The sequence below is a fragment of the Mauremys reevesii genome, linkage group 8 (genome assembly GCF_016161935.1).
Source record: "Mauremys reevesii isolate NIE-2019 linkage group 8, ASM1616193v1, whole genome shotgun sequence".
Lineage (NCBI taxonomy): Eukaryota > Metazoa > Chordata > Testudines > Geoemydidae > Mauremys > Mauremys reevesii.
In genome coordinates, this window is record NC_052630.1 from 88,853,815 (window position 1) to 88,868,172 (window position 14,358).

The 14,358-nt window shown below is 43.5% G+C and overlaps 1 protein-coding gene across 16 annotated transcripts in view; it reads right to left on the reverse strand.

The window, feature by feature from the left end:
• The window catches only part of LRRC7 (leucine rich repeat containing 7), a 345,675-nt gene that overhangs the window by 193,385 nt on the left and 137,932 nt on the right, over nt 1-14,358 (reverse strand). For all 16 annotated transcript variants that reach the window (XR_005583710.1, XM_039484896.1, XM_039484891.1 and 13 more), the window contains exons 4-5: nt 8,969-9,086; nt 1,947-2,025 (exon numbers count right to left, since the gene is read on the reverse strand). Coding sequence is in view for 15 of the 16 variants with exons in the window: in XM_039484896.1 (XP_039340830.1) it covers nt 1,947-2,025; nt 8,969-9,086 (197 nt within the window). In the remaining variant the exon portion in view is untranslated. The remainder of the gene's footprint in view (nt 1-1,946; nt 2,026-8,968; nt 9,087-14,358) is intronic.

The following is a 14,358-nucleotide window of genomic DNA, read 5'->3' on the forward strand; positions in this document are numbered from 1 at the left end:
GCATCAGTGGTCCCCGTGGGTAGGCAAGCCATGGATTGGCCAGTGGATCCTAGGGGGGCAGAGAGGGCTGGCTGCAGGGGTCCAAGCTGTAGGAGTGAGCCAGGAAGAAGGCTGGGTCCTGTTCGGAAGACCAGTCTGACTCTGAAGATGGATCTGGTAGAGACAGACCCATCAGTGTGGGGTGGGATGACTCAGGGCAATCCATGAGCAGGAGAGGTGTTTCATAGCCAGAGACGGAGGACTGAGATTAACCAGTGGTCCAGAATGTGGAGGAGAGCCAGCAAGCAGCAGCAGTTCAGCCGTCAGTGTCGGGGGGACAAACATCCCGGTGTGTGCACAAGACCAGATGGGCAGGCTAGATGGTCTTTGCAGTGTGGACAGTGCCAGAGGTGATGGTAGCGGGATGGAAACCATGGCTAAGGATGGTGCCAACAGAGTGTGATGCTTTGATTTATGCTCCAAACACATGACCCAACCTGGCGCAACTTGGGGAGGTAATGTTGTATTTAGCAGCAGTCCCTGTCGGGGAGCTGCCCTTGTTTCCAGTGAGTGTCCTTCTTATGCACACAGTGGGATTTGAGCAGAGGTGGTGGTACCGCTGGCACTGGGTGGGAAGGACTGGGGGAAGCGCCTGCTGCCAGTGGGCACTCTGACAGATCCACCGGTGCTGGATCCAAAGGGCCACATTGCTTCTTCCATGAGGAACTTATGGAGGCAAAGCTCCTGAGCTTCCTAAGTATGGGGCAGAATCAATCAGCAGCGAGCGGTGATATGGACTTTGCCCAAGCAGTAAAGGCAACATTGGTGCTTGTCGCTCACAGAGAAGGAGTGAGGGCACAAACCACAGGACTTAAAACCTGGCTTGCCTGAAAGAACAAGGAGCAATGGTCTGCAGTGGGGGAGGTCTAAGCTGGATATTAGGAAAAACTATCTCACTAGGAGGGTGGTGAATCACTGGAATGGGTTACCTAGGGAGGTGGTGGAATCTCCATTCTTAGAGGTTTTTAAGGCCCAGCTTGACAAAGCCCTGGGTGGGATGATTTAGTTGGAGTTGGTCCTGCTTTGAGCAGGGGGTTGGACTAGATGACCTCCTGAGGTCTCTTCCAATCCCAATCTTCTATGATAGTCCCCAGGCTGCAGAAGAGTCCCACAAAGGGAGGGAAAGTCCAAAACAGTAACAACTAGCAACTATCTGAATGGACAACTAACTACAACTAGAGAAGAAAAAACTATGTACAAGGAAAAACGGTGAAAAAGGCAGTACTTGTAGCAAACTAGGAGCACCAAGGAACAGGGGTTCTGATTCTGGCCATGCAGCAGTAAGAGGGAACTGGACCAGCATCGACCCGCACGGCCTCTTAAAGCCTCAGACATGTGATATAACTGACACTACTATGAACAGTTCTGGCTCTGGTGCACATTCACACCATGTTTGGAATCCACATAGAAGAAGGAAAGGTTTTCAAATATGTTATGCAAAATTGGAAAGTAAGTATCTGTATTTGTGTAATCTACACACAGTGCATTTTTTTAAATCAGAATTCACCCCTCCCATCAAAAATCCAGAGTGATCAGACTTTGTGCAGGGCATTAAGTGGATGACTGGATAGAATTCACACCCATTGACATGCAAGTAATGATGCTACAGCACAGCCTCTCTGTGGCTTTTGTTTCAATTTACTAGCATGAATAATGGCTACAGAAGATTCAACCCAATGGATCCACATAAATGAAGATCCAGAGTGACTCCTTTCCAACAACCTGCACAGCAAGTTACTGATGCATCAACTTGGGTGAAATTCATCCTTAATTTGGGATCTTAATTTAAAAAATAATTAAATTAACTTTGTACATGGGCTTTGCAGTGCACCTTTACTTTTCACTTCCACATCTATAAAATATCTGCAGTGATAAATATAAACATAACTCTAATTATTGATACTCACTTAGAAATTGGATTGACACTGGCTTCAATAATTGTTAAACACTTACAGCACTTTATAGTTTCTGGAAAATCTTGAATCCCTAGAAAGAAAAAAGTTTGAAAGGTATTATAAGGATTTCCTATGAAAAACTGCTAAACTTGCTTTGCTTCTAGATATCTAATTTAGTCAAGTTAGATGTCTAAATGAACAGAGCCTGATGAGATAAATCCTAGAATACTTAAGGAACTGGCTCAAGAGATCTCTGGGCCCATTAGTGATTATCTTTGAGAACGGGAGATACACCAGAGGACTGGAAAAGGGCAAATATAGTACCTATTTATAAAAAAGGGGAGTAAGGACAACCCATGGAATTATAGGCCAGTCAGTTTAACGTTGGTACCAAAACATAATGGAGCAAATAATCAAACAGTTTGTAAGCACCTAGAAGAAAATAAGGTAGTAACAGTCAACACAAATTTGTCAAGAACAGATCATGTCAAACCAACCTAATATCCTTCTTTGACAGTATAACAACCCTTGTGGATAGTGGGAAGCAGATGATGTGATATATCTCAACTTTAGTAAGGTTTTTGATACCGTCTCACATGACCTTCTTATAAACAAACTTGAGAAATATACTCTAGATCAGTGGTTTTCGACCTGTGATCCATGGACCTCTGAGGGTCCATAGACTATACCTAGGATTTCCAAAGGGATCTGGCACTCCATTTGAAATGTTTTAGGGGTCCACAAATGAGAAAAGTTTGTAAACTACTTGTTTAGATGAGCCTATTATAAGGTGGGTGCATAACTGGCTGGAAAACCATACTCAGAGAGTAGTTATCAATGGTTCACAATCAAGCTGGAAGGGCATATCAAGTAGGGTCCTAGAGGGATCTGTCTTGGGTCCAGTTCTATTCAATATCTTCAATAAATGATTTTGATAATGGCATAGAGAGTACACTTATAAAGTTTGTGTATGATACCACCTTGGCACTTTGTAGGACTACAACTCAAAATTATTTTTACAAACTGGAGAAACGGTCTTAAATAAATAGCATAAAATTCAATACATCAACTACAAACCGGAAAATGACTGCCAAGGAAAGAGTACTGCAGAAAGGGATCTGGGGTTACAGTGGATCGCAAACTAAATATGAGCTAACAATGTAATACAGTTGCAAAAAAAGCGAACATCATTCTGGGATGTATTAGCAAAAGTGCTGAAACCAATTAATGAGAAGTAATTGTTCCACTTTACTCAGCACTTATAAAGCCTCAACTGGAGTATTGTGTCCAGTTCTGGATGCCACACTTCAGGAAAGATATGGACAAACTGGAGAAAGCCCAGAGGACAGCAACAAAACTGATTAATGATCTAGAAATCTTGACCAATGAGGAAAGACTGAAAAAAATTGGTTTCTTTAGTCTGGAGAAGAGAAGACTGATGGGGGACGTGATAACAGTCTTCAAGTACATAAAAGGTTGTTATAAAGGGGAGGGTGATAAACTGTTTTCCTTAACCACTGAGGACAGGACAAAAGTAATGGGCTTAAGTTGCAGCAAGGGAGATTTAGGTTAGACATTAGAAAAAACCTTCTTATCTGTAAGTGTGGTTAAGCACTGGAACAAATTACCTAGGGAGGCTGTGGACGTTAAGAACAGGTTAAACAAACATTAGTCAGAGATGGTCTAGAAAGATAATACTGTGTCGTGCCTCAGTACAGGGATTGGACTATATGTCTTGAGGTCCCTTCCAGTCCTACATTTCTATAATTCTATCTTCACCAAGAAGTTTTCATTATTAATGTAAAGTACCACTATAAATTCAGGTCAGCATTCAGACATTAATAGGTTTTTGTATTTTTTTCATTATTAGTGATCTTTCAGTTGTATATGAGGTGGCTATAAAGCTTATATTCCCAAAAATCAACTGTAATATTTGGGTAAATTCTTCTGGCAGGTCCACAGAATAGTAGCCAACGTAGGTACCATCATTTGCAAAACTCCCACTGGATCCAATGCGGAGTACCACCAATGTAGGGTTATGAAAGTATTTTGTCTATATTTTGTGACTGTTACAGTTATGATTCGAATACCAGAACTGGCAAAATTTTATATATTGCTTAGAAAAATCCTTTTATCCTTTTATCTTCAATCAATGGTAATTGCAATTGCTATTCAAGACCTATGTCAGGGGTTGGCAAACTTTCAGAAGCGGTGTGCCGAGACTTCATTTATTCACTTTAATTTAAGGTTTCACATGCCAGTCATATATTTAAATGTTTTTTAGAAGGTCTCTCTCTATAAGTCTATATATGATATAACTAAACTATTGTTGTATTGTAAAATAAACAAGGTTTTCAAAATGCTTAAGAAGCTTCATTTAAAATTAAATTAAAATGTTGATCTTACACTGCCGGCCCGCTCAGCCCGCTGCTGGTCTGGGGTTCTGTTCATCTAGGCTGGCAGCAGGCTGAGCGGGGCCTGTGGCTGGGACCCCAGCTGGCAAGGGTCCGGCAACCAGAACCCCAGACCGGCAGCGGGCTGTGCGGGGCCGGCGGCCTGGACCCCAGACCGGCAGTGGGCTGAGCAGCTTAGCCCGCTGTCACTCAGGGGTTCCATCCGCCGGCTCCTGCCAGCCGGGATCCCAGCTGCCTGACCCGCTCAGTCCGCTGCCGGTCTAGGGTGAGAAAAACTGTTTGATTCAAATACTGCATAGTCTAATATGATTTAAGATTTAGACGGAGCACTTACCTTTTAGTTTCTTCGGTAACTATCTCTAACCTTTTGTGCCTGCCACTTATAATCATTTAAAATCTTTCTCTAGTTAATAAATCTGTTTTATATTTTACCTAAAACAGTGTGTTTGGTTGAAGTGTCTGGGAAATCTCAGCTCAGTTTACAAAGTCTAGCAGGTGTCCTCTCCACATTGAGGGAGGAGTGGACTTGGTAATAAACTTACACTGGTCAGGCTTCTGAAGAGGGCAAGATGGTATATTCCACGGGTGCAAGGCTGTGGGCTTGGGAGATTTGCTGGTGCCTTTTTCTGTGTGATTTGTGAGTGGTTCAGGGAGCATTCACACAATTTAGCTAGGTGTGGGGCTGGTCACCAGAAAAGCATTGTGAAAGACAACCCAGGCTGGAGAATTGAAAGGGCACAGAGGTACCCCAGCTGCAGATTGTACCCCAGGGATCCAGCCACAACTATACTGGACATTTCCTTAAGAGGTTAATTTCACTTCTATTCCATGAAATAACTTTCCCCCAACTAAGCTGATATACACTCAAATTGTGAGAGAAACCAAGAGAGAGAAAGAAATGGCTCCCAATGGTCTATGTAAGTGTAAGAATCAAGCATGGATATCAAAAAAGAAACAACTAATAATTACAAATGTATGTGTCAGGGTGCATATCAAAGCATGACTGATTTGTTCAATTGAGTTCTATCTATTTTGGTTTAAAAACAACAAAAAGACTAAATGAGAGTGGAACTTAATTCCTTACCCCTTCTCACAATCCATTTACCTTTCTGATAATTTATTATGAATGCTTACATTAACTACTTGCTTCTCTCCAGGAGAGCATGTCTGGAATAAATACAATTTCGACTTGGTAAGTAAGCAAGAAAAGTAAATCACAGATAGTTAAAAAACGGAAGAACACATAGATGACAAGAACTCTGCTTATGTTTATAATGTGGGTACAAATATAGAAACTAATGTCTCTGTAAAAAGTCTATTTATAGCTTACTGTGTTCCTAAAGTGCCAGGACTGTGAAAAACATTTGTAGCGTCACATCTTGCCATTGTTCCCTGTGCAGAACTGCCACTGAAGCCAGTAGGAAATTAACTTTTCCATACATAGCAGGACATAGCTCAAAAAATCATAATCATGGCAGGGTTAGCAGACTTTCAGGTATGGCTACTGGTGTAAGTAGAAATGCACAACAACATTACTAGCAGCAAGAACTGCTGATATTTTCTATTCACTGACCCTCCTCCCTGACTTGTTAAAGTATTCTAAGTACTTTATGTGTCTGTATCAGTATGACAACTGTCTGTATTCTAAGTATTGCAAGTCATCAGTTGAAGTTACTTATGTTAATTTTTTTTATTAGACATGACATGGAAACAGCCTCTGGCTGTTTACTCTGTGAATGGAGTGAAGTAACCCACGAGGTGACAAACTCAAATGCAACATCAGCTATAGAGTGCTGACACAAAAAATATTACATCTGAGCATGCCACCCAAGGACTAGGATAGGGGTAGGCAACCTATGGCACACATGCCGAAGGCGGCACGTGAGCTGATTTTCAGTGGCACTCACACTGCCCAGGTCCTGGCCACCAGACCGGGGGGGTTCTGCATTTTAATTTAATTTTAAATGAAGCTTCTTAAACATTTTTAAAACCTTATTTCCTTACACACAACAACAGTTTAGTTATATATTATAGACTTATAAGAAAGACACCTTCTAAAAATGTTAAAATGTATTACTGGCACGTGAAACCTTAAGTCAGACTGAATAAATGAAGACTCGGCAAACCACTTCTGAAAGATTGCCGACCCCTGGACTAGGAGATTACAGTCTGATGCTGTTAATGGAAACTAGTAGCTTTGTGCCATTTCCCAGCCACATTCTAGTTTTTAAAGTAAAGTCTAACCTTTTTCCATTTAAATTTTCAGTATAATCTTTTATTTTGGGGGAAGATAAATATCCAAATATTAGTAAAGTATATTCTAACACACTATATCAGGTATGGACATTTTGCTTTTTATTCCCCAAAATAAAGATAAGATTTATTTTCTACTAACTCTTTCTGCCTTTCATTCATTTTTGAACTGCTCGTCTTTCCTACTTGTACTTCCTGTCTTCTCTGGCCTCCTTGTTTATAACCTTGACCTTGGGTAAAATTTTCAAAAGCACCTGAAGACCAGTGATGAAGAACCCCCAACAAACTGTGATTAAAATGTGCGCCTTATTTCAAATCTGAATTTGTCTAGCTTCAACTTCCAGCCATTGGCTCTTCCTATACCTTTGTCTGACAGATTGAAGAACTTTCTATTACCAAATTTCTGTTTCCCCTGTAGGTACTTTTAAACTGTAATCACGTCACCCCTTACCCTTCTCTTTGAGCACGGAAAGTGGACACTGAGGGTTAGCTGTCCTGCTGCACTCCATGGAGATGAGCAGGGGATCCAGGTGCTGATTTTATTCATTCATTTAATTATCAGTAGTTTATCCCCATAATCCTGCTTCAGACGGGAGAAGGAAATTGAAATATTTTCCAAGAAATCTTCAAGCAGCAAGCAATTTTCCTTCCCTGCATGGGTTCTCTCTGAGTTTCTCAATGAAGGAATTGGCCTGGGACTCAGGGACCGGTTTCCCAGAAGCTATACCCTCTCTTGCATGTAATCCATATGGGCTAGATAGATCTGTGTTTCCTTTGGAGGTCTCAGCCTTGGAGCCTATTACCCCTTTTCACACTCCCTGGTGTTGGCAATGCCCATGGTGTGCCCAGTGCCCCTCCATCCATGACCCATGGGGAAGAAGAGTGGGAGACAGAGACCGAGTTCTGTAGTCAGAGGCATGGCTGCTTGTTCAGGCTAGAGAGACTCAGGTGCAATCTTCTATCCGGTGCACTGCCCTTCTGGTTTCACACCTCTCCTGGAGATGGGGGATGGGTGGCTGCTTGCCGCTGGAGCCAGCTCTTTTCCAGTCTTGCCTGGCTCCTGGCCTGTAGGAGGGTGGCACCAATGCAACCCCATCAGGCTTGGGCTTCAAGGGAAGCTTTATCCCTGGCTTTATCTTCACTATAAAAGTAGGTGTATTCTTAACTCAAAATAGCATGTCCTGCTAGCTTGTGCACAAACTATAACCTGCCTTGTCTGTCTTCACTAGGGTTTTACATCAAGTTACCTAAGTTAAGAATAGGCCTTTTTTTGTAGTGAAGACAAGCCCCCTGAAGTCTGCAGGGGCAGCAGCCATTGCAAACACCTCAGAGGGGAAGTGGAGCCAAGGGGACCATCTCCCCAAAAGGTGAATGCAGCCCTGGGACGTGGCTGGAAGTTTAGACAGAAATTTATGAACCAAATTGTTAGTCAAATTTTTTTTGAAAAGCTCTACAGCAGAGAGGTCTGGCTAGGCCATGGGCCACTTTGGAGACAGAATAAAATGGAGGGATCTTAATGGGACAGACTATCCCCCTGCTGCTAGTGACTGACAGGTCTAGTTCTGCCCCTAAAATGCAAACAGGATGAAGAAATGTATATGTGGACCTTAGCACGATGAATATCTACTCTAGTCACGGTAAGATTCACAAGGAAGCAGGAGTAGGAATCAAAAATATATTTTAATAACAGTTTTGATTAGAATAAAGTAAGTCAGGTGTACAGTGCTAAAGAATAGTTGTCTGGGTTTTGTTTTTGGGATCTTCATCTACACCAATAATGAAAATCTGCTAGAAGAGAATATCCAATTAGGCAATATTGTTACTTCAGTGAAAAACTGAACATAAACAAATCCATGCTATAGTACTGTCATCTGTCTCTTAATCACACCATAATTCATGCTGAAACTTGAATATCACTAAAATTGTTTTAATTCCAACATTCAGATTCATTGCTGACTTGCTAAATGGTTAAACTATTTGGCATATGATTTTATTTATTTTTAAATCTCACTTTATCTGCTACTGTATATTGTGCATTGGGAACATATTAATCCTTATAAAACATAAAATAAATTTCAGGTTCTATAGCTATTTTACACTATCAAGGCCAAATTCTGGCAGATGTATATTGGAGGATGGGGATGAAATCTTTACTGACCACAGTGAAATGTCAGAGAGCCCACTAAAAGGAGTGGAACTACTTTGGATGTTAACAGAAAGCAAAATTTAGTTAATTTGTTTTAGAGTTTTTTTGGAAGAGTAACTTTTTCATTCATTTAGCATTACAATCTTATTACAGCAACACTATGCAAAATGTTCAAAAATTTCAACACATAATTTCAAATTATTTTATTGTTGTGTTCTTACCATTTTTACTGATGTCAAGTTCCTTGAGATTAACTAAACTAGCAATAGAGGTTGGCAGGCTTGAAAGGTCGTTGTCTGGTATACTCAGTTTACGTAGAGCTTGACAGTTGAACAATTGCTACAACATGAAAAAGAACAACTGCAATTAACATATTTTAGTAAAATTCAGTTTAGCAATGTTATTTACACACAGATGCAATAATAACTATCATAAAAATACTTTCGTTATTTTTAGCCTATTATTTTGCTGTCCTCAATCAACCTATATTAAAACTGTTTGGGAAGACGTACTTATATATTACATTACACTTTAAACAAGGAAGATTACCCAGAGATAAATGTGCTGCTTACAAATAATTCCTAATGAAATATAGTTTTAAGATGGACCTTTATAAGTTTATGAATGTGATTATATGATGGGGTTGCTCATGATAGCAGGGGACTGGTCTTGATGATCCACAAGGTCCCTTGCAGTCCTATAATTTTATAACAATAATAGAGCTATTTGAACATTTTTCAGCAGAACTTTTCCCCCCCACATCAGAAAATGCAAATTCTTCAAAATTCAATATAAAAATGTTTCATGTGAATGTGTCAATTTTGATGAAATTTTTGATGGAAAAAAGATGAAATATTCATTTCAATAATGACAATAAGGTAAAATGTTTCATTACTTTATATTTCAATTCAATTTGCTTCAATTTTTATATTACATTAAATATTCATTTTAATAATTACATTTTTCATAATTTTCACTCCATAGGAAATTTTGAAATTTCTGCTTTTTGTTCCAATTTAAAACAATTCCTTTCCAAGTGTTGGAATTTCCCATGGAACAAAATTTCATTTACTGACTAGCTGTAATCAATATATCATATGGTAACCATTTATACTGCTGCTTCTTCCATATAATAGCAGTTGTTTTCCAACTAGAGCAACTTCAAACCCAAGATAAATACTAAAATAATGGAGACAATACTGTACTGAGCAAGAGAAGTCTCTAGAGCTAGAATGTGACATTTAGACACAGTGCATTGTAAGGGGCAAGTACAGAGCTTTTTTATGAGGAGGAAGCAAGCTGCACCTTTAAGATGGGGAAGCCTGCTCTCCATCACTCAATCCATTCCTCAAGCTGGTGCAGGTGTGGGGGTGAAGCTGTGGCACACCCTCCTCCCTTGGAGTGGTGTGTCTCCCCCCCATGGATGCATGCAAGGAACAGTCTGCATGCTCTCCAAACACAGGGACAGCGTGCGCCTATTAGTGTAAAGGACATATAATGGAAAAATAGACTGCAAGAGCGGAGGACAGGGAAACTCAGTCCATGGCTGGCTGGCCTGACTATTAAAAAACTGATGTCCCTAGGAGCACCACTCTGCATATTCTGGCTTCAGGTATCTGCGAAGTGACCTCTCCCCTAGCCACCTATCATACAGACTGCATATATCTTGCAATGCGTAGGTGCTTAACACCAACCCCTCATTTGTGTACTGCAGATTTTTAAGCTGTTACCTTGTAAAAATGAGTTTGTTATTACTAGTCACTAGTCTAATTATTAATATAATTAGAAAACAAGTTTACCCAGTGATCTTTGAATGAGTCTATGGATTCCAAAAAGAGCTTACTCTCCTTTGGAAGAATCTTCATGACTCTTCAGAAGTTAATGGTATTTTCAAAACAGCTTTGATACCTCTTTTTTGCAAAGTTTCATGTCCAAATGACATTTAACTTTGTACCCAAATGTCTATTTGAGAATGTAGCTTGATTTGATTACCAAACTGAGCAAATAAAGAAAACTAGGTAGCAGGGAATTAACTACAAATGATGCTCAAAAGCTAATGTGAACTAGACAAGTCATTTAAAGTAAATTTGAGCTCATTTTCAGGCTTTCACTTTTTTGGAAAACACTATAACTTTACATCTGAGCCTTTTAATAACAAGAACCCTCTGAGTTGCTTTTCAAGGCAGTATACTTTCTCCAAAACTGGAAGTCCAAAACCAGCTTTAACCAAATGGGAATCACATTAATAGAATATAGGCAGAATGAAACATATAGGACAATGACCACCACAAATTTCTAACAAATAGGAGTGGTTTTTTTAACTGAAAGAATTCCTCTAGACTTCCTCTATGCATTGACAGACTTTTGCTGTTAAGTCTTCTCTTTTCCTTTCAAAAAAGGCATTATCCTAAGAATTGCTTTTATGTTTATTACAAAAAAAAATACTAGGGCTGTCAAGCGATTAAAAAAATTAATTGCAATTAATCGCACTGTTAAACAGAATACCATTTAGTTAAATATTTTTGGATGTTTTCTACATTTTCAAATATATTGATTTCTATTACAACACAGAATGCCAAGTACTCACTTTATATTTTTGATTACAAATATTAATACTGTAAAAAACAAAAGGACAGTTACCTGTTCCATAACTGGCGTTCTTCGAGATGTGTTGCTCCTGTCTATTCCACAGTAGGTGTGTGTGCTCGCCACATGCACCAGTGCCGGAAGTTTTTCCCTTAGCAGTACCCGTACTGGGGGAGCACCGCGGCGACCCCTGGAGTGGCACCTGTATACCGCGCTATAAGGGGAGCTGCGGGCTCCCCCCACCCTCGGTTCCTCCTTGCCGGACAACTCCGACAGAGGGGAAGGAGGACGGGATGTGGAATAGACAGAACCGGGGGCAACGCCAGTTCTGACAGGTTGCAAACAGGTCAATCTGGGGAGCTCCCCACTCTTGGAAGAGCCGGAGAGCGACCTCCGGGTGCAGTGACCATTCATACTTGGGGGAGAAGACCCTGCTGAGGCAGTCTGCTCGCGTATTGCGGATGCCCTGGAGGTGAGCGGCCCTTAGGGAGATATCGTGGCCTATACAGAGCTCCCATAAGTTCAGGGCTTCCCGGCAGAGGGCTAGGGAGCGAGTCCCGCCTTGCCTGTTGATATAGTACATGGCGGCAGTGTTGTCCGTGAGGACTCTGACCACCTTGCCGTGGAGGTGCATGAGAAAAGCTATGCACGCCAATCGAACTGCCCTGAGCTCCTTGACGTTTATGTGAAGGGGCAAGTCTGGGGCCGACCACGTTCTCTGGGTCTGCATGTTCCCTGTGTGGGCTCCCCATCCGAGGTCCAAGGCATTGGACACTAGGTCTATGGATGGGTTGGCCTCTCTCAAGGGAACCCCTTGCAGCATATTGGTCGGGCAGGACCATCAGAGAACGGAACCCAGTACCAGGGGCGGAACCGTGAGAACCTTGTCCATACCGTCCCAAGCTTGGGAGAATTGGGAGGCCAGCCATATCTGGAGAGGCCTCATGCGGAGTTTGGAATGGCGGACCACGTAAGTGCACGCCGCCATGTGTCCCAGAATCCGGAGACATGCCCTTGCCGTGATCATTGGGAAGGTCGTGACTGAGGCAATGAGATCCCTTAGGGTCTTGAACCGGTCTAGGGGAAGAGAGGCTGTGGCCCTGGAGGAGTCTAGCATGGCCCCAATGAACTCTATGCCCTGAATGGGCACGAATATTGATTTGGTCTCGTTCACAACCAGGCCTAGATTGGCGCATGTCGAGAGGAGCAGCTCCACGTGGGCCTCCACCTTGAAATGAGACTCCCCCTTGAGGAGCCAGTCATCCAGATAAGGGAAGATCTGTACCCCCTCCCGCCTGAGGTGGGCCGCCACCACAGACGTACATTTCGTGAAGTCTCTGGGAGCCGTGGAGAGGCCAAAGGGGAGGACCGCAAATTGGTAGTGGCCCGTCCCCACTATGAATTGGAGGAAGCATCTGTGCCCTTCAAAGATATGGGCATGAAAGTACGCGTCCTGAAGGTCCAGGGCCGTGTACCAGTCCCCCGGGTCCAGGGAGGGAATAATAGAGACCAGGGACACCATGTGGAACTTGGAAGGGGTTAGGAACCTGTTCAGGCCATGCAGGTCCAGGATAGGCCTGAGACACCCTTTTGCTTTAGGGATCAGAAAGTATCGGTAGTAGAACCCTTTGCCCTGGAACTGAACTGGTACCCTTTCCACCGCTCCCAGGTGAAGCAGCCGATCCACCTCCTGACCCAGGAGGCGGACATGTTCCGGGTCCCCCGGGGCCATCCTGGAGGGTGGGTGATTTGGTGGGGGTGAGGTGAACTGCAACACGTAGCCCGTGGAAATGGTACTGAGGACCCACTGGTCCGAAGTTATATGGGATCACGCCCTGAGGAAGGCAGACAATCGGTTGCAGAACACACACTTTATTAATCGGGGGTTATCCTTGGCAACAGGCCCGGTGCCCCCCTGCAAGTAGTCAAAACCACCTCTTTCCCTGCCTCTTGCCCTTAGAGGGTCCAGGCTGTGGGGCAGAGCAGGACTGCTGCTGAGACTGATGCTTCTGGTCTCTGGGTCTTTTGTACGGGGGTTCATATCTGCTCCTCACAGGTTGAGCGATTTGGCCTTGTCCTTAGCCAGGCGGGGACGTAAAGGCCCAAGGTCTGCAAGATGGTGTGGGAATCTTTCATCCTATGCAGCCTGGTCTGCAAAGAGCGCCTTGCCATCGAACAGGAGGTCCTGCATCGGAGACTGGGCCTCCGTCGACAGCACGGACAACAAGAGCCATGACGCCCTGCGCATGGCGATCGCGGAAGCCATCGAGTGGGCTGCCTTGTCAGCAGCATCGGACGCCGCTTGCAGGGCCGTTTTAGCCGACGACGACCCTTCTTCCATGAGAGCCTTGAAGTCCTTCCTATCCCGGTCTGGGAGGAGGGGCTCAAATTTAGGCAGGGACTCTCACAGGTTGAAGTCGTACCTGCTCAGTAAGGCCTGGTGGCTGGCCACCCGAAGCCGGAAACTAGCCGACGAATAAAATTTTCTGCCAAAGGAGTCCAGTATCATGTCATCTTCATTCTTGGGGGTGGGCGCAGGCTGGCCCTGGCGCTCTCTGTGGTTTACCGATTCCACTATGAGCGAGTTGGGTGCCGGGTGGGAATAGAGGTATTCATGGTCCTTCGCCGGCACAAGGTATTTCCTCTTGGCCTTTTTTGAGATTGAGGCCAGAGAGGTGGGAGTTTGCCACAGGGAGGTAGAGATATTGGCAATACCCTGGTGCAGAAGCAGGGCCACGCGGCTCGGTGCCGAGGGAGATAGGATGTTAAAAAGGGTATCAGACGGACCCTCCATCTCCTCAGCCTGCAGCTGGAGGTTGGATGCTACCCGCTTTAGCAGGTCCTGGTGCACCTTGAAGTCCTCCTGCGGGACTGATGGCGGAGGCACCACTATGGTGTCGTCTGGTACTGGAGAGAGGGCCCGCACGGAGCTGGGCGCCTCGGTCGGTGCCGGGGTGTTGAGACCAAGGTCAGAGTCCTGGCGTGGGTCCGCCGACTCGTAACCCACAGACTTGTCCTGTGGGCG